This window comes from Nicotiana attenuata, unplaced genomic scaffold, assembly GCF_001879085.1.
Source record: "Nicotiana attenuata strain UT unplaced genomic scaffold, NIATTr2, whole genome shotgun sequence".
NCBI lineage: Eukaryota > Viridiplantae > Streptophyta > Magnoliopsida > Solanales > Solanaceae > Nicotiana > Nicotiana attenuata.
Window position 1 is genome coordinate 710,471 of NW_017670298.1, and position 23,303 is coordinate 733,773.

Here is a 23,303-nt window from a genome sequence, read left to right on the forward strand (position 1 = left end):
TATAACTGGGCGTTTTTACCCTACGCGATCGCGACTAAGAGGACGCGTTCACGGTGAAGAGAACTGGGGGCATCGCGTTCGCGATGGGTGTGATGCGAACGCGAAGAGGAAGCTGGTGGGGGCCCTGGGATTGCCTTACGCGAACGCGTAAAAAGGGGACGCGAACGCGGTTGAGGAAGGGCTGTAAGTACGCGAACGCAGGGGCCTTTCCGCGAATGCGAAGATGGGAGAGTCCAAAGCTATGCGAACGCGGGGTCGAGTTCGCGATCGCGAAGAAGGCATCAGCTAGGCAAAAATTTCAGAGAAATCTGCTACAATTCCTAAGTGTGAAAACACCCCGAACCACCTCCGATTCACTCCCGAGCCCTCGGGGCTCCTAACCGATCACACACACTAACTCAATAACATCCTACGAACTTACTCGAGCGATCAAATCGCCAAAACAACATCAAAATCAATGAATCAAGCCTCAAAATCATCATTTTCATTTCTAACTTCATAAATTTCCAACTTTAGATAATTAGGTCCGAAATACGTCAAATGACGTCCGATTCCGACCAAACTTCACAGAAAGTGCTTAACACCTATTTAAGACCTGTACCGGGCGTCGGAACCAAAATACGAGCCCGATACCATAGTCTTTTAATCAATTTTCATTTCCATTTTTCTTAATAATTTCAGAAAAACAATTAAACAGAAAAATTCTTTTCTCGGGCTCTAGACCTCGGAATTCGACTCCGGGCATATGCCCGAGTCCCATATTTTTCTACGGACCCTCCGGGACCGTCAAATCACGGGTCCGGGTCCGTTTACCAAAAATGTTGACCGAAGTCAACTTTAATCATTTTAAAGCCACATTTTGAAATTTTTCACAGAATTTAACATATAATCTTAACGGCTACGCGCTCGGACTGCGCACGCAAATCGAGGCAACTAAATGTGAGGTTTTCAAGGCCTCGGAAGCACGGAAAAAGAGACAAATCCGGTGATGACCCTTTGGGTCGTCACAGTTTTTTTACTTTACATCCACTTAATGAGTCTGAATAAGTTAGTATGATTAAGATCTATAGCATAGACTTAATTTCATTAAGATGCTAGCATCCACATTCATTATTAACTGGCGCCACCGTCTACCATTATCAACTACCACCACCACCATACTCAACCATAGCCGCCATCACTACAACCACCCCACCACCCACACTACCATCATCCTAAGCCACAATCACACACTCACCCACCTCAACTACCACAACTAACCACCCAATCATTATCAACAATCATAGCTGGCACTGCCAACAATTACAGCCACCCACCATCACCTTCCTCAATCACAACCATCACTACTACCACCACCCACCACCCACCATCCTCAACCATAATATCTATCGCTGCCAATCACCTATAGCTACTATCCAAAACTACCATCATCAACCAAAACCACCGGCTCTAGTCGGTATTCACAAGCACCTCCATTAGCCATCACCACCACCAACTATCCATATATATATAGAGAGAGTATTAGATTAATTTGTGTTTTATTTATATTTTATGTTTATTAATTTTAAAAAAAAATTATATACATTCAAATGGTAAAAATAAATAATTTTAATTATTTAGTATTCAGATCTTAATATACATGTTAAGAGACACGTATTCATCTCCAAATGTAATCTTAATATGTATTCAGAATAGGCGTTTTCTCAATTTAATCCAGTGCTGACGTGTCAGCTCATCCTCCAAAATCTAAATCCCCAAAAGTTCTGTAAGTGGCAGTAGCGCTCCAACTGTTTATCCTACGCTCTGAAATGGAATTACCAAAATTTCTCAGTTAATAAAATTTGCTACCTAATTGATACCAAAACCCTATCAATCTCCATAACCAAAATCTCTAATTTTATAGCTTCACACACATTCTAGAGGAACACAAGCATGCAATCTCCATCTCTAGACGCTTCCAAATTCTTTAAGCTTCAACAACAGCAATTCCAATTCCTAGGGTTTTGCACTTACCCTTCCACCACTTCACCTTCAATCCGCAAGCTAAATTCTCGCTATCCTTGCGTTTCCTGCAGTAGAAAATTCGATCGTAAGGAGAGAGTAAAAGCGAAGGGAAAGGAAAATGTGTGGAGCATTGACAACGAAATTGCGAGAGAAGGAGATAAGACGAGGACGAGGAGTAGGAGGAAAAGAGGTGGAAAAAGGATGAGAAATGTTACTAGGAAGAGTAAAGGTGATAGAGTTATGGTCTCTGGTGCTATGCTAATGGAAGTCGAAACTGTTTTGCAGACTCAGGTAACTTGTAACCTCTATATATCTGGATTCAATGATGATATTTGAGTATGTTATGAATAAATTTAAGATTTCAGCAAGTTTAAGCATAATTTGTGATGACTTGAATAGAGCTGAGTGGATGAAGAGGATTCTGTCGAGTTCTAGAACCTTCAGTTGGCTAAGAAGATAAAAATGAGAAGGAGAAGAGGAAGATAAACTTCTGCAGAGAATCAACTCATATTCTCTTTCATTGAAATGAATTGTATATGCTAAATGTGTACAGTATCAGTATATATATACACGAGTATCTACATCTCACTAACCTCCACTACCTCCTTTATTAACTTAGCTAGCGACAGCTGTCACCTACTAACAAACTTACCTAACTAACTAATTTTAACTACCTAAGCTATTAATAGTCCATAGCAGTGTCCTCCACTCTATACTTCAACACCCTCCCTCAAGCTGATGGTTGAAACGCATCCTTCAACCCCAGCTTGGATAGTAGATAGTCATGTTGTGGCTTTCCAGGCTTTTAGTGAGAAGGTCAGCCTGCTGCTCTTTTGTAGAAATATGTTGTGTCTTCATTGCTCCTTGAACAATTTTTTCCCTAACAAAATGACAATCTATATCAATATGTTAGGTATGATCATGAAAGATGGGATTGGCTGCAATCTGAATAGCAGCTTTATTGTCACAATGTAGATCAATGGGCAGTTAAATTTCGACTCCTAGCTCCTTGTATAGGCCTGTCAGCCAGGTTAATTCAACTACTGCTGAAGCCATGCTTCTGAACTCTTCTTCTACAAAGCTTCTTGCTACAATGTCATGCTTCTTTGACTTCCACGAGACTAAGGCACTTCCAAACTTCACTAAGTAACCTGTAACCGATTTCGTCGACTGCAAGCAGCCTCCCCAATCTGAGTTACAAAAGGCTTCAAGTTTCCGAGATCCTTCAGAGGGCATCAGCAGGCCCATACCAGGTGCATTTTTGATGTACCTTACCACTCTTAGAGCAACTTCCAAATGAGATTGCTTGGGTTTATGCATAAACTGACTGAGTACTTGAACAACAAAAGCAATGTCTACCCTTGTCATAGTTACATATAGAAGCCTTCCTATTAGCCTTTGATATTGGCTAGCATCAATCAGCAGGTTATCATTTTCTGCATGTGTGCGCTGAGTTTTTGTTGTGGATTGATTGTTGAGGAAGGCATCATAATCAGCAGATGCAAGTTTCTGATTAGGTTCCAAAGGAGAACCAGCAAGTTTAGCTCCTCCGAGCCACATCTCAGCAATCAATTCCAAAGTATACTTCCTTTGATTCATGACAATTCCCTCCCTTGATCTAGCAAACTCAATGCCCAAGAAGAATTTGAGCTCACCAAGATCCTTCATCTTGAATTTGAGTTGCAGATCACTTCTTGTTTGCAAGATCAATCGAGGACAGGTGCCTGAAACCAAGAGATCATCTACATACACTAACACAAGAACCATCTTGGTCTGCACCTTCTTAGTGAAGAGAGAGTAGTCAAAATGACTCTAGGTGAAGCCAAGCTGCAGTAAAGCATCAGTCAACTTCTTGTTCCAATGCCTTGTTGCCGGTTTGAGGCCATACAAAGATTTGTGGAGTGTAGACTTTGCCAGGCCCTCCCTGACTAGAGAACCCCTGTGGAATTTCCATGTACACTTCTTCAAACAAATACGCTTGAAGGAAGGCATGGTGCACATCCATTTGAAAGATTTGCTAATGCCTAGCTGCAGCTACTGCTATCACAGACCTGACTGTGACCATCTTGGCCACATGAGAGAAGGTCTCTGTATAGTCCAAACCTTCTTACTGACTATAATCTTTAGCCACTAGTCTGGCTTTGTATCTCTCAACTGCACCTGAAGCTGTATATTTAACCTTGAACACCCATTTGCACCCAATGGGAACCTTGCCTTTAGGAAGATCAACAATGCTCCAAGTGTTGTTCTCTTCTAAGGCAGTGATTTCAGACTTCATAGCTGCAATTCACTTGGGATTCTTAATTGCCTCTGTGTAAGTCTTTGGCTCAATAATAGCTGAATAGGCAGAGAGAATAGAGCTGTAGGCAGAAGAGATATTAGCGTAGCTCACGTAGTTGGATAGAGGATAGCAACAGTTAGATTTTCCTTGAGACTGGACCACATAGTCCTTCATCCACAATGGTTGTTTAGATACTCTTTGAGATTTTCTGCTAGACTCAGGTGCTTCAGAAGATAATATAGATGGTGAGGTGTCAACAGGCAGTTCTGCGGGCAGAGTATTGGTGTGTGCATCAGTAGCCAGATCTGGATTCTCAGTTGAGGTTAAGGTATCCGTAGAATGCTGAGCTCATCAGAGATGGTAGCAGGAGCAGATACAGTATCATCCTGAAGAGGTATTGTCACTCTGTTGTTAGAGACACTATGAGGTGAGAATTCTAGGATAGGAAATAGAGAGGATATAGGCAGGTCAGTATGTTTAGAGGGATAAACATCCTCTTTAAACACCATATCTCTACTCACAATAAATTCCCTAGAAGCCAATGTATACATCTTGTAGCCCTTTTGAACCATTGAATAACCAAGGAAGACTGCTGGAACAACTTTAGGGGCAAATTTATGTGTTTACCTCACCTCTTACACATAATCTAAGCATCCAAATACTTTCAAGTGAGCAAGAGAGGCAGGAGAACCATGCAAACCATGCAGGATTTCATAAGGAGTCCTGCCTTTGAGAGTGGAAGCAGGCAACCTGTTTATAACATACACTGCAGTAGAAACATACTCTCCCCAGAACCTGAGAGGAACTGAGGCCTGAAATTTGAGTGCTCTGGCTACATTGAGTATATGTCTATGCCTTCTTTCAGCTACTCCATTTTGCTGTGGAGTGTAGACACATGAGCTTTGATGAATGATGCCTTGTGATTGAAGTAGATCTGTCATCTGAGTATTGAAGAACTCACAAGCATTATCTGTCCTTAGAACCTTAACAGTTGAAGAATAAATGTTTTGTACCATTAAGAAGAAATTCCTGAGAACAATAATTGTCTTAGCTTTTGAAGGTAGGGACTCTATAGGGACCCCACACATCACCATGAATAATATCAAAATTGGAATGAGCAATTGAGATACTTACAGGAAATGGTAGCTTTGTTTGCTTAGCCAAAGGACAAACAGTGCAATGCTTCTCCATATCCTCAATATGCATAGATTGAAAAACACTTACTCTCTTCAGTACAACCAAAGGTACATGACCTAGTCTCCTATGTCACAAGGCTACATTTATTCTGTTATTCTCTGTGGTATTTACAATGAGAGACCTTGGATTTGAGCTTGCACTTCTTGTAGCAGGTGCACCACTAATTGGCTTTGTTACACTTTCAGAGGTGAGTACATACAGTCCACTGTCTTCTCTACCAATCCCCTTCACCTGTCCATTGAAGAGATCCTGAAAGATGCAAAAGTCAGGATAGAACATAGCTACACACCTTAACTCCTTTGTAATTTTTGAGACACATAAGAGATTTTATTTGAACTCAGGAATGTGCATCACATTAGTTATCTTGTGACCAGGAAATATATATGTGGAACTTGTGTGTCTCACTGTGGCTACATCTCCTGTGGTTAGACAAAATTTTCCTTCTTGAGAGTTTCCCAAGGTTTTTAAGTCAAACAGCATGTCAAGTATATGTACCATATCATTTGAAGCTCCAGTGTCAATTATCCACTTAGGTTTATCTGTAGGGACAATTACACTATGTGGCATACATGCTGCCATAGCAGAACCACTGTTCTCATTCCCTTTTCGCTGCATTTGCATGATCTGATTGTATTGCTCCCGTGTAAACTCGAGGAATTCCTCGAGCTTGTTGGGAGAGTTGGACACTTGTGAGGAGACTGATGGATTTCCAGAAGCTGTTGCAAGGTTGATTGGAGTCCCATATGTTCCTCCAGTAGGATTGTTAGAGAACTGATTTTTTTCTCCGGCATATGAAACTGAATTTGCTGAGGAGAATTTTTTCTTAGGCTTGAAATCTGAGGTATAGCCATGGAGCCTATAGCATGTCTCCCTAGTGTGACCTTTGAAGTTACAGTAGTCACAGTATAGCTGGTTTTTTCTCTGTTTGAAGTTATTGTTAGAGTATGGGATTCCCTTGTTACCGAATAAAACTGGATTAGAATTCGGAGGACCAAGAGGATAGGAACCAGTTTTGTTAGTGAATTGAGTTTGATTTGGATGGCCTTTGTTGGTGAACAGAGCAGTTCCTTCATGAACTTCAGATTCATTGGTGGTATGATTAGCCAGAGGTCTACTTTCTTCTGAGATTATCATAGAGTAGGCTTTGTTTATGGAAGGAATATGAGACATATTCAGAATTTGATTACTAGACTGTGCATATGACTCGTTCAGTCCCATTAAGAACTGCAGCATTCTCTGATATTCAAAGTGCTGCACATATCTTTTAGATTCTTCACAGCCACACCCAGGGCAGGGCATAAGTGCATCAAACTCGGCCCACAATTCCTTCAGTTTTGCAAAATAAGAAGATACTGACGAAATACCCTGTGATAGGGTGGCAATCTGCTTGTGCAAGTACAGAACTCTCGAGCCATTCACCTTCTCAAAGCTTTCTCTGAGATCACTCCACACTTTGGGAGCACTTGTGGCATATACCATTCCACTCAACTATTCAGTGCTTACAGAGTTCATTATCCATGAAAGTACTATGGCATTACACTTCTCCCACAATTCATGAAGGGAGGCATCAAATTTCTCCGTAGAATACCTTCCATCTACAAAACCTAATTTACTTTTTCCTAGCAAACTAACACGCATAGAACTACTCCATAGAGCATAGTTTTCATGTCTAGTTAGTTTAATTGAGATTAAGGAGCTACCTGATACTTAAGGTTGAAGGAATAACGGATGATGTTGATCTATGACTGCAGTACCAACACGAGTTGGATCTGTTACTTGAATTGAAGTACCGGATCGAAATTGACTCGCATTAGCAGAGATATTCTCAACTCCTGTGCCTGTACTAGTACCATCAGCTCCGGCCGCCATTGATGACCAGAAACCAAAGCTCAGACTAGTGAACAAAAAAATGCCTAATTGCTCAACGACGATTCAACGACAAATTGAGGTGAATCGAAGCAATTGCAGCATGTACAAGAAGAAGGCCTAGAACCAGAATCACTTAGAGTGATATGCTTGAATCGAACGTCTCCATAGGCTCTGATACCATGTTGAGTTCTAGAACCTTCAGTTGACTAAGAAGATAGAAATGAGAAGGAGAAGAGGAAGATAGACTTCAGCAGAGCATCAACTCATATTCTCTTTCATTGAAATGAATTGTATATGCTAAATGTGTACACCAGTATATATATACACGAGTATATATATTCTCTTTCATTGAAATATATATATACACGAGTATCTACATCTCACTAACCTCCACTACCTCCTTTATTAACTTAGCTGGTGACAACTGTCACCTACTAACAAACTTACCTAACTAACTGATTTTAACTACCTAAGCTATTAACAGTCCATAGCAGTGTCCTCTACTCTATACTTCAACAGATTCATATCCTCGAACCGAATGATACGGGATTTGAGGCATAGTTGATTATTTATTGCTTTGTAACGGGATTCGAACTGAACGTACGTTATTAAGGAGTATACAGAGTTTGAACTTTATGGTTTCGAGTTCGGTATTCTACACAATTCATTTTATTTAATGGGTTCCAAATCACTTATTTGTACTTATGTCGTGAATGTTTTGACACATATATAGTGACTGAGACCAAAGCTACTATTAGTTAGCTCATTCATAACTAGGCTAAACAAGTATGGGCTCACTGTAGTCCCTACCACTATTCTGTTCACCTCTTCCTTCCTCTCTTTTCCCTCTCCTCCAACTCCTTTGTATTTTCTGTCACTATTCTCGTCACACTAGTGACACCTCCTTAATTAATACCCTTTATGACATTTGTAGGAACCCTTGCTTATGCTTCTCATGTTGAGGCGACAATTTGATTGAACTCTTTTCCATTTTTCACCACACCTGTGCTTAGTGAAATGCATGCTCAGATGAGCATGTCCTGATGTATTTTGTATTGAGAGGATTTATTATAAATTGGCTAGTTTACGCTGGCTGTCAACCTATCACAATCCTCTTCCTTTTTCTAGGCTTGAGATCAGCAATGTGAGCAACCTCACTCATAGAGTTATTTTATATATATATATATATATATTTTTTTTTTTTCTTCTGTTTGGTTGGACAATTTATAGTGATAAAGTTTTGATTGAACTATAATCGTACAGTCAACCTTCCAAAATTATGCTGAAAGACCATAGTATAGAACTTCTAAATATTAAGATGCAGCTCCTGTGCTTGTTTCTGTAAACTTGATACTTCAAGCCTTTCAAGTTTAATGACTGGTAGGTTACCAAATTGTTTGAGGAGTATCTTGAAGTTTAGAAAGGTTGAGCATAGCTTGAAATGAGGAACTGAACGTTTTGATATCAAACTTATTACTTGGAGTTTTCATTTTGCCTGGAAAGGATACTTCACATCTACTTCCAATTGGCTCCTATGTTGCGAGTCTCTCCGAAATGCCGCCGCATCTGTGTTGGATCCTCCAAAATTGCACTACTTTTGGAGAGTCCGACATGCAATATTGACATTTGCGGAGAGTCCGAGCAACATAGGTTGGCCCAAACTGATATTCATGTGGATGAATTCATGAAACAACAATCAAAATTATGTCTGTTAAACTTATCTCTTGTTTCATGTTCTCTTCCCAATTTCATTGATATACATTTTCATCTCAGGAACCTGTTATCCGACCTGCATGGAATACATTTGCTAGTAGTCTCAGTGGGATATGGAAGGGAGTCGGAGCTGTATTTTCTCCCATAACGGCAGAAATGGAACCTATTGAGGTCGGCAACAAGAATGAACACCTCTTTGACTGCTATACCTCTTCTCGTGTTGAGGTACTGCCATCATCTTCTGCCAGTCAAAAATCTCAAATCCGTAGGAAAGTGAATTGGGTAACACTGAATCCCCATGGTGAAGTCCCAGAACCTAATGGAGGTGATGACAGAAGCATAGAGAAGCGCACAGGTGCAGATCTGTCTTTCCATATGCATGAAACACCTGATAGAAAATCAAAACATCAAAAACTGCCAAAATTTGAATCTTTTGACTTTGAGAAGAGTGATATTATGGAGGAAGATATTATGGGAATGGAACCTGGTCTTGTTTTCTTTGAGGTAAAACTACCCTTTTGCTTATGACATTAGTTGTCTAATGTGTTGTTTATTGTGATGCCATTGAAGGTGATTATGGAATCTTGTGCTTTTGGTCAATTCCGTACTAGTTCTTCAGTAAGGAGAGTTCAATAAAAGCTTTTATCTATTTGCAGGACGGCTCTTACTCAAGAGGTCCAGTTGATATTCCAGTTGGTGAACTTGATGAGTCTAAGTATTACATTTCGCCAACTTTTAAGTTTGAGCAAGTGAGTACCACATGTCATCTTGGTTAACTTCATATAGCATATGCTCTTAGGACTATGGTACCTAGTAACACAACATGTAGAAAAGAAAAGGAATCAGAAAGTATTTTTAGTTCATCTAGAAAATATTGCCAAATGATGGATATGCTATATTGATGAACTAATATTTACATTTTATTTCTTTACTTAAATGGACATGGAGGCACAATTTTGTCTTGCCAAGCATGTAATTCCTATTCGTTACTAGAAAAGGTATATTTTTTCTTTGTGAAGGATGATCTGTAATTCTCTATGATGGTGAATGAAAGAATCCCCTTTAGATGCTCATTATCAATCTTGAATAATAATTGGAAATGCCATTGATTTACATTTGCAAAATAAACATCTAGAGTTTTATATGAAAGACGTCCAATTGCATTTGTAACTAAACATTGTCAAATTCTCTATCTATTATACCTTCTATGCAGGTTTTCTCCAATCACCTCAATAATCATAAAGTGGTGTTTGGTTGGAAAAAATTGAACATATGAGCTTCATACTCAGTTTTTTTTTAACTTTCTTGAAGAAGTGTTTGTTTGAGCTGTTTCTACCAAAAACTTTGATTATTTTCTTTTGCCAGGTTTTGAAACTCAGTTTTTCATATATCTCAAAAACTGACGATTTAAAAAGCCGGTTGGAAATTTTAAAAAAGTTAACCTTTTCCAAAAGAACTCAAACACAGACTATGAAAAAATGGAAAAATAGAGTTATCAAATTTTCAAGAAAACTTCATTGAATGTTGTCTTTTCAGTTCTGGATCATGTCCATATTATCTAGTTCCGGGAACAAGGACCTGGGTTTCAGAGATGGTTTTTTATTTAGGTATAGAGTGTCAAACAATTTTGTCAAGGCTCATGTAAGGTGTGTTTAAGTGCCGAAGTTATGTAAAACCCAAGTTAGGCGCTTCGTCTCGTTCAGTTGGCGTTTTAAAGCAAGCATTAAGACCTAAAAGTTGTGCGTCTCATCACCTATGTGCTTTGTCTTAAAGAGAAAGGAAAAATAAAAATAGTTGGAAAAGTGATGCAAAGATTGTTAAAAAGTATGTCGTGGATGAATATCTGGCGATAAAGAATAGGAACAAAATTTTGTATAAGAAAACTAGTGAAGAAGTCTGAAGTAAAAAATTAAACATGTTTATTTGCGTCCCAATTAGAAATTTTTAAAAGATTTCGATTTTTAAATTATTTTAATTTTTTATATTTCACATAACTGTGATTATTCAATTCATTCTCCAGATAATTATTTTTATCATTATTTTCTTCCTGCATCACATACATATTTTTTATTTTTTTTCATTATCGTCTTTCTTTATTGAAAACCACGCTCTATGTGCTTTGCGATTAAAGAAACCTTGGTATTTTCGTATACTCTTCACCTTTGACAACGTTTAGCAGGGTCCATGTACTTGTTGACAAGTAGTGGCTTTCCAAAGAAAGATTTTCTTTTTGCATCACTGTTATGCAGTAACCAATTAGTTGCTTGCAATATGCTCTCTTGAAGTTCAATCTAGGTAACGTAACTAGCTCTTAAAACCACACTCTCTATAAACTTCAACTGAACTCTTTAGCTGCTTCTCTGATTTGATGAATGGGCTCATTTTCAGAAGTGCTGTTTGATTTTAATTAACTCATGGAAGATCTATTACTACCATTGGCTGTCTAAACTTCATGCTCTCTCTCTCATTCTTTTTGTGGGGAGATGGGATTGAGGGAGATGCTTTTAATCTGCATTCTTGACGTCAGCGCAACCTAAACAGCGCTTTAACCAAATGGTATTGTCATAACCCGCCTTTAGGATGAGTGATGAGTTCCTTGGTGCCCTTAATTCAAAATTGTAAGCAACACTAGCACCATTGCCTATCTAACTTCATGTTCTGTGTTTTTTTGTTAATTCTTTTTAAATAAATTCTTTTGAAGTTTTTTCTGTTACATAGGAGAAGGGGAAGAGGAAGGGGAAGGGGAAGGGGAAGGGGACAGTGGAAATTGAACCCACACATTTTGTGTGAAAGACTCTTATTAGCACCACCGAAGTATAAGCCTTGGTGCTTCATGTTCTGTTGGTGCTTCATGTTCTGTTTGTAATTTTGATTTTGAGGGAGATATTAAAAGCATTCCTATATACCAGATTCCCTTCTTAAGCGTTAAAATGTACAAAATCTCCTACTTTATCAGTTTCCATTAATGTCTTTGTCCTAGTGTACTATTTTTTCTTTTGGTTTATATGTCTCTAGGAACGGAAAGTTACTTTGTCTCCTTTATTTCCTCATACAGTGTCTTGTCAAAGGTTGTCACAAGAGACTCCGCATAGTGCATACAATAGAGTTCAGTAATGGGGGTTCGGACATCCAAATATTGAGGGTTGCTGTATATGAAGAACAGTGGATTAGTCCTGCTAATCTATCTGACGAGAGGTATCTGTATCTTGTATTTGATTATATAGGTTATAATTCAGCCATGTCGATCTGTCAAATTCTGCTGAATCCTATTTTATATTTCTGGACGTGGGTTAGATTTATTCTCTTATGTATATATTTTATGGCTTATAATATAGAGGGCAACTATCCCTCTATTTCGGAATAATAAGCATTAAAACGAATAGCTGCAAAAAACAAGAGTTACAGAACATGACATGCTCTAGACTAACCCGGAATTATTTTCTCTTGTCTCCTTAGCAGACTTCAGCAATATATGAAGAGCTTGTTTATTGCTTATTCCTCCTTCCGTTCAATTTATATGACATACTTTCTTTATTTTGTAAAACAACAACAATATACCCAGCGTAATCCCACATAGTGGGGTCTGGGGAGGGTAGTGTGTACGCAGACTTTCCTTATTTATCCGTATTAAAAAGAATGACACATTTCTATATTTGAAAACATTAACTTATACAATTTTAATTTTACCCTTAATAAGATCCTTTTATAAAAAGGGCAGCCCGGTGCATAGCATCGGTCCTTCATGGAGGATCCGGGGAAGGGCTCAACCCCAAAGAGGTGTAATATAGGCAGCCTACCCTAACAAGCATCAGTGGATCGAACCCTTGGCTATAGGTCACACTGAGACAATTTTACTGTCGCTCCAAGACTGCGCTTCTAATGAGATCCTTTTATAGCCATACAAATTGATAGCCACACAAAAATTTTCACCCTTTAAGCTTCTAAGACCACAAGTTTCAAAAATCGTATTTTTTTTCCTTAAACTCCATGCCGAGTCAAACTACATTACATAAATTGAAAAGGATGGAGTAGTAGGTAGTGGTACAGGAAAGCTATTTAATTCTGAGAATATAAGTTTTCTAGTAGGAGTAAAAAAGATTCTCTAATTGTGTTTCTGTTGGTGAGAGTGACAACACTGGCAGTAGCACTACTAGTGTAAAAGAAAAAAAATTGGCAGTAGCAATGAGCTGATAGCTTGTTCTACTAAAATATTTGGAGGTTGTATTTTCATTTTCATATTTTTGTCATTAGATCATTTTCTATTTGATGTGAGAGGAGCACTGGTTTATTGAGTTGCAATCTAGTAATGGAATGATTAGGCTTGTGATCATGACCCCTGTGATGAAATTAATTCAGAAATGGTAATGATGGTCTAATCGGTAGTTGACGAGTTGGCCTGGTTCACTGAATATTATTGTGAGTATGGTAGTGAAGTTGAGGGAAGGGATAAAATCAACTTGATGTTCTTGTTTGGCAATCTTATGATAAGAACAGTTTATTGGTAGTTGTTCTCTGCAAAAGGTTGTGATAAGCGATATTTGTGGTAATCTATTGAAATCAGGCTATACTTGTTAGGAGACCTACTCATCTCCTTGTAGGTCTGGTTAAACTTATTCTTCATATAGCTTCCTTCCTGTGTTACCTTTCAACTGTGAAGTGAAGACATTTGTGTCTGTATAACTTCATATTGGAGATGTGCGCACATATTGGTTAATACATCTTAGGAAGCTTTAGTATTGACAACCCGCGGTTATCGCCAAGAGATGGTTTTCTTGGGAGTACTACCACTTTAGTGTCACATTTTCCCTGATGCAGAGCAAGAGTTCTTTTTTTTTTCCTCTCTCTCTCTCTCTCTCTGATATAAATTCTCTTGCCATTAACGTAGTTTTTGTAAGGAGTCCAACCCCTTTATTTTCTTATTGCTCTCTTGACAATGTATAAAAGAGCAGTTTATTTAATGACTGTGTGAAGATAAAGCCTGCATTTGACACACTGTTGTGTGCGTTGAATGCTATTCCTTCTGTATCATTTTATGTGACGCTTTTTCTTGTTTATTCTGTTCCATAAAGAATGACACCTTTTTATATTTAGAAATGATTTAACTTAAACTTTTCATTTTAGCCTTAATACATGATTATATAGCCACAAAAATATTATAGAATGTTTAAGACCACAAGTTACAAAAGTCTTTTCTTTCTTAAACTCCGGTCAATCAAGCATCTTCACATAAAATAAAATGAACGTAGTATTAAATTTCTAATTATTTTTCTGATGCCTTGCCTATAAATATTATAGTGACACGGAGCTGGACGTGAAGCTTTTCTCTCAAAGACGAAGACTCCAACCATCAGAGCTGGCTGGATCCTGGAAGGTGTTTGAGATGAGTGCAACACCTATATACAGTGAAGAGGACGTGACTCAAGAAACAGACGACGTACCCTACGTATACCTATGCACGGAAAACCTGAAGAAGAGAAGCCTTCCAGAAAATCCAGTATACTTTGGAGAAGAAGAGATGTTAGACATGCAGGATGTAACTGTTCTTTGGCTTCCAGGAGGTGTCACGAGCTATGTTGATGTCAACAAAGATGGCATCCTCTGTATAGGAGTCGGGTGGTATTCGGACGAGGGCGTGAATCTCGTTATGGAAAGAGATTATGAAATGGATGGGAAACTCAAGGAGGTTCGATGGAAGTCTGAAATGAAGAGAAGGTGGACTAATCCACCACCCATGTAAATCCTCTTTAACCCCTTTCTCTTTCAGTTGCTGTTTGATAAGCGTGCCTTAAGGTATGTCCTAGTTTCCAATCCATGTTGACATAACTGGAATTAAGTTTTATGCATTAAATTTGACTGCAAAAAATTAAAAAATAAATAAAAGCAACTTTATAGGACATACTAAGTAGCCTAGTCGCTCTCACTCAAAATACTTGAATGGGATTCCATTTCACATTTCCAATTGAACTCTCAACTAATTTGTCCTTTAAAGCTACAGTTTCAGTAGAGATAATGAAAACATATCGCATTAGGAGCAGGAAAAAAGAGGATGTGGCAAACTAAAGTGAAAATTGGCTGGTAAGAAAGTGATTTTAATTGGATCTCCTATCGAATTAAACTGAAGTATTTATCCTAGTTTTGAAAGTAGTATTTAGGAAACTTTCTTCGAATTTAGCATGTCACCACAAAAACCTCTTACGGTAAATGTTTATTTATGAGAATAAAAGGAAGACTGAGGCTACATCAATAGCGCTTGGAGTCAGAAGTCCTACTCTCCCCAACCAAATAAGCTCTTTTGCAAGGTTCACCGAAACAAGATTTACGAATAATAATCAGGCCTTTCAGCGACAATTGAGGACCAGTTGTTATCGACGTCAACAGAATATGTACTAGAATGGCCTAACTTTCAACCACTCGTGGCAAAACGAGATTGAAAACGATATGAAGGTGATTGATTGATTCATCATTTTGCCTGACCTTATCAAGATTAATCTAAACTTATCGTTGATCTTGATTAGTTTATAGGTAGATATACACACATGATAGTATATTTGGATTTTCTCTTGAACTATGTTAATGTTTAAGGCTTTAAGCCAATCGTTGCGTGGCTCTTGTTTGAGGACAACGAGTCTCCCACATAGAGGATATTTAGGATAAGAACTAACATTAGCCACAGTGTTATAAAATAATAAAAGAAGAAGAATAGTATTGCAGAGAAAAATAGAGAGAGAATTCTTATTGATATGGGATGAATTACAATGTAATAGAACCCTCTATTTATAGGGAAAAAGTGACTTAGCCACCAAGTAATAAACCCTAAAATCTCTCTAAATAGACATTCACCATAAATAAAATTCTATTTATAACACTCCCCCTTGAATGTCTATTCAACAGATAATGTGCCTTGTTAAAACCTTAACTAAAATAAAAATCCAATGGGGAAAAGAATTCTAGAAAAGGAAAAAGAGTACACATATCTAATAATACGCCTTTTGGTTGCCTCGTTAAAAACCTTGCAAGGAAATCCAATGGGACAAAACCTTGTAAGGGAAAAAGAGTGCAACGCGCATTAACTCCCCATGATGAGAACATCAATTCACATCCTTGAGCCTTCGCATCCCAATCTTGTACACTAGCTTCTTGAAGGTTGACGTCGGTAGAGATTTAGTGAACAAATCATCCATATTATCACTTGAACGAATTTGTTGCACATTGATATCACCATTCTTTTGAAGATCATGTGTGAAGAATAACTTTGGTGAAATGTGCTTTGTCCTATCTCCTTTTATGAATCCTCCCTTCAATTGAGCTATGCATGCTGCATTATCTTCATACAAAATTGTGGGTAACTTATCACATTTCAAACCACATTTGTCTCGAATAAGATGTATTATAGACCTCAACCACACACATTCTCGACTTGCTTCATGAATAGCAATTATGTTCAGCATGATTAGATGAAGTAGCCACAATTGATTGCTTAGTCGATCGCCAAGATATGGCAGTGCCTCCACAGGTAAACACATAACCTGTTTGAGATCGAGCCTTGTGTGGATCGGATAAATACCCAGCATCAGCATAACCAACAAGATCGGGACTGCAATTGTTGCCATAAAATAAGCCCATATCGGTAGTCCCTTTTAGATACCGCAATATGTGTTTGATCCCATTCCAATGTCTCCTTGTGGGAGCAGAGCTATATCTTGCTAAGACATTAACTGAAAAGGTTATGTCAGGCCTTGTAGTATTGGCAAGATACATGAGTGCACCAATTGCACTAAGATATGGTACTTCAGGACCAAGTAGCTCTTCATTCTTTTCTTGAGGTCGGAATGGATCCTTGTTCACATCAAGTGATCGAACAACCATCGGAGTACTTAATGGATGTGCTCCATCCATGTAAAACCGTTTCAATACCTTTTCTATGTAGGTAGATTGATGAACAAAAATTCCGTTTGCCAAATGTTCAGTTTGCAAACCAAGACATAATTTTGTCTTTCCGAGATCTTTCATCTCGAATTCCTTCTTTAAATAATCAATTGCCTTTTGGAGTTCTATAGGAGTTCCAATAAGGTTTATGTAATCAACATATACGGCAAGTACAACAAATTCCGATGTTGTTTTCTTTATAAAAATACATGGGCAAATGGCATCATTTATATAGCCTTCCTTTAATAAATACTCACTAAGACGATTATACCACATTCGTCCTGATTGCTTTAGACCATACAAAGATCTTTGCAATTTGATTGAAAACATTTCCTGAGACTTTGAATTATGTGCATTTGGCATTTTAAATTCATTGGGAATTTTCATGTATATCTCATTATCAAGTGAGCCATAAAGGTAGGCGGTAACCACATCCATTAAATGCATGTCGAGCTTTTCATGGACAACAAAACTAATGAGATAACGGAAAGTTATAGCATCCATAACGGGTGAATGTCTCTTCATAATCGACACCAGGCCTTTGTGAAAATCCTTATGCAACAAGGCGTGCCTTATATCTTTGTACCTCGTTTTTCTCATTTCTCTTGCGTACAAAGACCCATTTATAGCCAACAGGCTTAACACCATTAGGTGTTTGGACTACAGGCCCAAAAACTTCACGTTTTGCAAGCGAATTCAACTCTGATTGGATTGCTTCTTGCCATTTTGGCCAATCAAGTCTTTTCCGACATTCTCCAACAGATTGAGGTTCAAGATCCTCACTTTCTTGCATAATGCTAGATGCAACATTATATGCAAAGACATAATCCACCACTATATCCATTCGATTCAAATTTGTCTCAATATCGATTGGATTTATTGATAGTTCCTTATTTTCTTGAGCCTCGAGCTCAGTGGATTCCTCATGAATTTCAGAATTTATTAAATCGTGGATTTCTTCATGAGATTCTTTCGTAGTGTCATTTTGATCGTTTGTTTTCCTTTTTCTAGGATTTCGATTTTTGGAACCTAATGGTCTGCCACGTTTTAGGCGTGCTTTTGACTCATTAGCTATGACACTAGAAGATTGTCCAATAGGGACATCAATACGGATTGGAACATTCTCTGTAGGGATATGTGATTTTGTTATCCTTTTCAAATCCGTAAATGCGTCTAGCATTTGATTTGCTATTCTCTGCAAATGGATAATCTTTTGCACCTCTTTTTCACAAATAGAGGCAGGTGGATCAAGATGAGATAATGATGGATTTTTTCACAAAATTTCCCGTTTGGTTTCACCAACTTCTCCCCCTAATTTTGGGAAGAGTGTCTCATCGAATCGACAGTCTACAAATCGTGCAGTAAACAAATCCCCCGTCAATGTTCGAGGTAGCGAATAATGGAGGGCGATTCAAAACCAACATATATTCTTAACCTTCTTTGCGAACCCATTTTGGTGCGATATGGTGGTGCTACAGGCACATATACCGCGCATCCAAAAATTCTTAAATGGGATATATTAGGTTCATGACCCAAAACTAATTGCAACGGGGAATATTTATGATAATTTGTTGGTCTGAGACGAACTAGCATTGCTGCATGCAAAATGGCGTGACCCCAGACAGAAGTGGGTAACCTCGTTTTCATGAGTAACGGTCTTGCTATCAATTGCAGACGTTTAATTAAAGACTTTGCAAGGCCATTTTGAGTGTGAACATGAGCTACAGGATGTTCCACTTTTATCCCAATGGATAAGCAATAATCATTAAATGCTTGGGATGAAAACTCAGCAGCATTATCAAGTCTAATAGACTTAATTGGATTATCGGGGAATTGCGCCCGTAATCGAATTATTTGTGCCATTAATTTTGCAAACGCGAGGTTGCGTGATGACAGTAGGCACACATGAGACCATCTAGAAGATGCATCTATTAAGACCATGAAATATCTAAACGACCCACTAGGTGGGTGAATAGGTCCACAAATATCCCCTTGTATACGTTCCAAAAACGCAGGGGACTCAATTCCAACCTTTGTTGGTGATGGTCTAATAATTAACTTGCCTCGATAACAAGAATTGCAAGAAAATTCATTATTTAAAAGAATCTTTAAATTCTTTAATGAATGCCCATTTGAGTTTTCTATAATTCGTCTCATCATAATTGATCCAGGGTGTCCCAATCGATCATGCCAAAGTACAAAAGTATTGGAATCAGTAACCTTTTGGTTTACGGTAGAATGTGCCTCAATTGCACTAATTCTTGTCCAATACAGGCCACAAGATAAAGATGGGAACTTCTCAATAACCCTCTTTTGGCCAGAGACATTCTTGGTAATGATGAGATATTCAAGATTATTCTCATCTATTGTCTCAATATGATATCCATTTCGACAGATATCTTTAAAACTCAACAAGTTCCTCTTGGACTTGGAGGAGAACATTGCATTCTCTATAATAAGTATTGTTCCCTTAGGCCGAGTTATAGTAGCTCTTCCAGAGCCTTCAGTTAATTTACTACTACCAGAAATTGTAGTAACATCTGCCTTACACATACTTAAATGAGAGAAATATTTCTTCTCTTTGAATATTGTATGTGTCGTACATGAATCAACTAAACAAATATTTTTACAATTAATATTGTGAGGTATCCATATTTGCTTCCCATAGTTTGACATACAAAAGAAATATACGAATAAACATTAGTATTTTCAAAGATAAAGGAAAAGAAACAAAGTGAAATCAATAACTCAATAATGACTTATAATGCAATTTTGAGCAAACTTAGCATGTCAGTTGCGAAAAAAAACTGTAAGTTCTCGATTTGATAATAATGCAAATTATTACATTATAATAATTTACTGGGATGTATAAATGTAGGATGGATTGATTTTACATCATATTGATATAAATTAATTTGCTTAATGGTACAGCGTAAATCTGAGGCCATATAACATTTAGCTTTATGCAAGTAAGGTCAGAGCCATACAATGACACATATAAAATTAAGTTGAAAATTATGAAACTATAAATATGCACGATTATAAATTAGCTTATGTGATAAATGTAACGATAATTGCTGCAATACTAGAAGAACATTTCTAACTTAACTATCCAACTATATGTCACGTGAGACATAATTGTTAAGTAGCCTTCACATGAACAATTGTCAGTATAATAATGCTTGAAATAACAATAATTTGCGTTCAACTCAAGGAAGCCTCAAACTTATTTTTCCAAAGTTTTCCTCGTTTGATGTTCTTCATTCTATTATCTTTTCCCCCTCAACACTAGAGAGTATGCATGAATCTAAATCGAAGTTTTCTGGATCGCTAAATTTATTACTTTCAGCTCAAAACATGAATGCATATATATGCCAAAAAGAAAAGTGTTCATATAATAAAATTACAATTATTTTGGACCCAATGACTCTTTTAAGTTTTGAATTCATGCCTCTGGAAGAGAGATGGACCACAAAACGTAGACTAATATCTGTATGAAAGGGAAGCAGCAGCAAGGTTTCCGTAAAGGTTAACGGTTTCGTTTATTCAGTACCATGACCGGTGATTATTCTTGTACAGAGACGGACCGTTAATTATGACAAGCATTAAGAGGGTTTGAGGTTTCCTATCTACATCTATATTTTAAATATTCATAAACAAATGAGTACATCATTTCTTCTTTTATACTGATAAGGCGACATTTACTTTCACAAAGTGCGCCGTGTAGTTAGGACCTACCCTCTCTATCGCATCCCCACCAAATCTCATTTTTTTTTTTTTTTTTTTTAAATTTCAAATGTTTTTTAGTATCCCAATTAAGGCTTCGGCTAACTTGAATTTGTAAGGCTAATTAAGGGGAATGGCGATCCTTATTAAGATTTTTTCACTTTCAAAGCCCAAAACCGAAATCTCTAGCGAAGGGTGAATCACTCCATCACAATTCCTGGTGGTAATTCCAAATCTGGTTAAACCACATTCTTACCCATATTATGATGAGTTATCCATGGTGAAAGAATCATTCCACTCTACAAAGGTTAGTTTGAACTTGATACACTAACATTTCATCCCGTTATCAAAAACCTTAGACTATTATTTTAACATTTCAGTTTAAAAAAGCATAATTAAGAATTTTCCGTCGTTAAAGTAACCAAGAAAAAAAAAAAAGTGACAAAACAAATCTATAGCAAAGATCAGACTTGCTGTATCATTTTATTTTATTTTTTGCTAGTATGCTATATCATTTTAATTCAACTTAACAAATAGTTATATATGACTTAATAGCATGTATTGGATATTTAGTAAAATTTGTCTTTTTCTCTGTCAAACTTTTTCTTGCTCATTTGCCTAGCGGTAAAGACAGTACTAAAGTCATTTCGCCAGTAAGTAATAGAAACTGTAAAAGAATGAAAAGATGCGCATAAAACAACTGATGCTACTAATACGCCACTTTTGACCAACTATTAAGAGAATCTCTTTTAGTTGTCTGCATTTGATTTGCTTGATCAGTTGAGTATAGTGGCAAAGGTATGGACTAATTAATTGTTAGATCCAGATCTAAAATAGGGAAGCGTGATTCCTAACCCCGTAAATTTCAAATTAAATTATTATTTTACAGAAGAACATGACTTAAGGCATTTCTATGTGCGATATAGATTTTAATTTTATAGTATAATTCATTCTCGATCCAATTATAAGTGTATATAGGAGGGTTTCGCCTTTTCATTTCAACAAAAAGCGTTCTCTTGAATATAGATAGTAGAAAAAAAAAAAGGCACAAGAATGAGCAAAAAGTTATTGTTGCTCATGTTCCTAGTGGCTGCAACTTTAGTTTGCAGCCACCAAGCAGCGGTGGCAGAAGAGGCCACCACCGACCCGGAGATAGTCTCCTCGGTCAGCAGGTCGTGGCCATTCCCCCACTGTTGTGATAGTGACAAACAGAAGGTGAAAAAATGCATGACTAATACAACTTCCATAGACGATTGCTGCCCAACATTTAAGAGCATACTTGGTCGTAAATGTCCCTGCTATCGTTATGCCAATTACTTAGATAATCAAGCTTTGATTACTCTTGCTAGTTATTGTGATGTCGAAAATCCATGCATGTGTGAAAAGGTTAGTTATTGGTAGATTTTTTTAGAAGGATTTAATTTATATGTACTGTAAATAATTCTTTTCAACCGATCATAGTAGGTTGCCTCTCTTAATTTTTATATACTGACAATGTAAACCTACCAGCAAGAAAACATGACAGAGGGCGTCGATTCCACCTACTCCGTCACGAGGCGATGCCCTCGTCCTCATCCACGACCACGTCCACGACCACAACGGAGCTGTTGTGCTGGGGATAAAGCAAAGATAAAGACATGCATGACAAACACAACCTCCATAGATGAGTGTTGCCCAACATTCAAGAGTACTATTGGCCGTAGCTGTTCCTGCCATCGTTATGCCGAGCAGTTAGACAATCAAGCTTTAATTACTCTTGAGGCTTATTGTGATGTTACCAATCCATGTAAGAAAGTACAAGTATGTACTCTACCTTTTTCTTCTTTGTCAATTTCTTTTCCTAATTTGTTGGTATAGTCAGTGGCAGATCCATAATAGAGTTGTGGGGTTCAGCAGACACCAACGAATCTTATACATCTATATGTATATGTAAAGAAAAAAAATAAGTATAAATAGCGCTAAATATATATGTATTTCAGAACTCATTTTTTTCAGCTCATAATACAGAATATCTAAATCTTGAATCTGTCATAGCTGGTTAGAGTGCCTAATACTAATTCTTCATGCTGTATTTCTTGCGTTTCAGGTGATACAGCTTCCCCAGTAGGAGATTGGAGAAAATAAAGTTTAATATTAGTGAGGCACGAGATGACCATCTCTCTTAAATAAAGTTTCGTAATCGTGTTTTATATATAAGTCATGTCATTTGGATAAAATGTACCATCTCTACTCTTTGAATTATTGACAACACGATCAGTTCCCTTTTTCATTTGGATAGGGTTAGGCCTCATTTCATTAATCTTTACGTTCTCGTTAATTTCATGTTTTTGTTTGAGAGCACTATTAAATCCATATCTTCTTTTATATTCCCATTGTTTATTTTTTGCTTCTATCATACCCTTGATCGTTTCACTCGTCATCTTTATCATATAACTTGGTAAAAAGCTTTATACATATGTACATGATAGCTTGCAACATAATTACACTGAGTTAATTAGAGGAGAATAATTGAATTGCAGTCGTCCTAAAATTATGTTTTCTTTATGAAATTATCTTTTTTTTTAGAATTTCTCTCTATCTATATAAT

General features: G+C 37.4%; 2 protein-coding genes across 3 annotated transcripts; both read left to right on the plus strand.

The window, feature by feature from the left end:
• Window positions 1–1,742: 1,742 nt before the first annotated feature.
• LOC109237440 lies at window positions 1,743–14,958 on the plus strand. The gene is made up of 5 exons (XM_019403749.1): window positions 1,743–2,295; window positions 9,125–9,568; window positions 9,721–9,813; window positions 12,120–12,259; window positions 14,360–14,958. The coding sequence occupies exons 1-5, from the start codon at window positions 1,933–1,935 to the stop codon at window positions 14,799–14,801; spliced, it is 1,482 nt and encodes a 493-aa protein (XP_019259294.1). The 5' UTR covers window positions 1,743–1,932; the 3' UTR covers window positions 14,802–14,958.
• Window positions 14,959–21,626: 6,668 nt separating this feature from the next.
• LOC109237441 lies at window positions 21,627–23,085 on the plus strand. Of its 2 annotated transcripts, none has more exons than XM_019403751.1 (3): window positions 21,627–22,102; window positions 22,226–22,516; window positions 22,803–23,085. In XM_019403751.1, the coding sequence occupies exons 1-3, from the start codon at window positions 21,770–21,772 to the stop codon at window positions 22,821–22,823; spliced, it is 645 nt and encodes a 214-aa protein (XP_019259296.1). In that variant the 5' UTR covers window positions 21,627–21,769; the 3' UTR covers window positions 22,824–23,085. The 2 variants fall into 2 exon arrangements, with proteins under 2 accessions (XP_019259296.1, XP_019259295.1); XM_019403750.1 differs by having other exon boundaries at window positions 22,226–22,502.
• Window positions 23,086–23,303: the final 218 nt, after the last annotated feature.

Excerpts from the sequence above, each read along its gene's own strand:
- LOC109237440 (XM_019403749.1), top strand. The coding sequence starts at position 1,933 with ATGCAATCTCCATCTCTAGACGCTTCCAAATTCTTTAAGCTTCAACAA. Across the intron at positions 9,569-9,720 it reads CTGGTCTTGTTTTCTTTGAG|GACGGCTCTTACTCAAGAGG; the intron begins GTAAAACTACCC and ends ATCTATTTGCAG. Across the intron at positions 9,814-12,119 it reads CAACTTTTAAGTTTGAGCAA|TGTCTTGTCAAAGGTTGTCA; the intron begins GTGAGTACCACA and ends TTCCTCATACAG.
- LOC109237441 (XM_019403750.1), top strand. The coding sequence starts at position 21,770 with ATGAGCAAAAAGTTATTGTTGCTCATGTTCCTAGTGGCTGCAACTTTA. Across the intron at positions 22,103-22,225 it reads ATCCATGCATGTGTGAAAAG|CAAGAAAACATGACAGAGGG; the intron begins GTTAGTTATTGG and ends TAAACCTACCAG. Across the intron at positions 22,503-22,802 it reads TTGTGATGTTACCAATCCAT|GTGATACAGCTTCCCCAGTA; the intron begins GTAAGAAAGTAC and ends CTTGCGTTTCAG.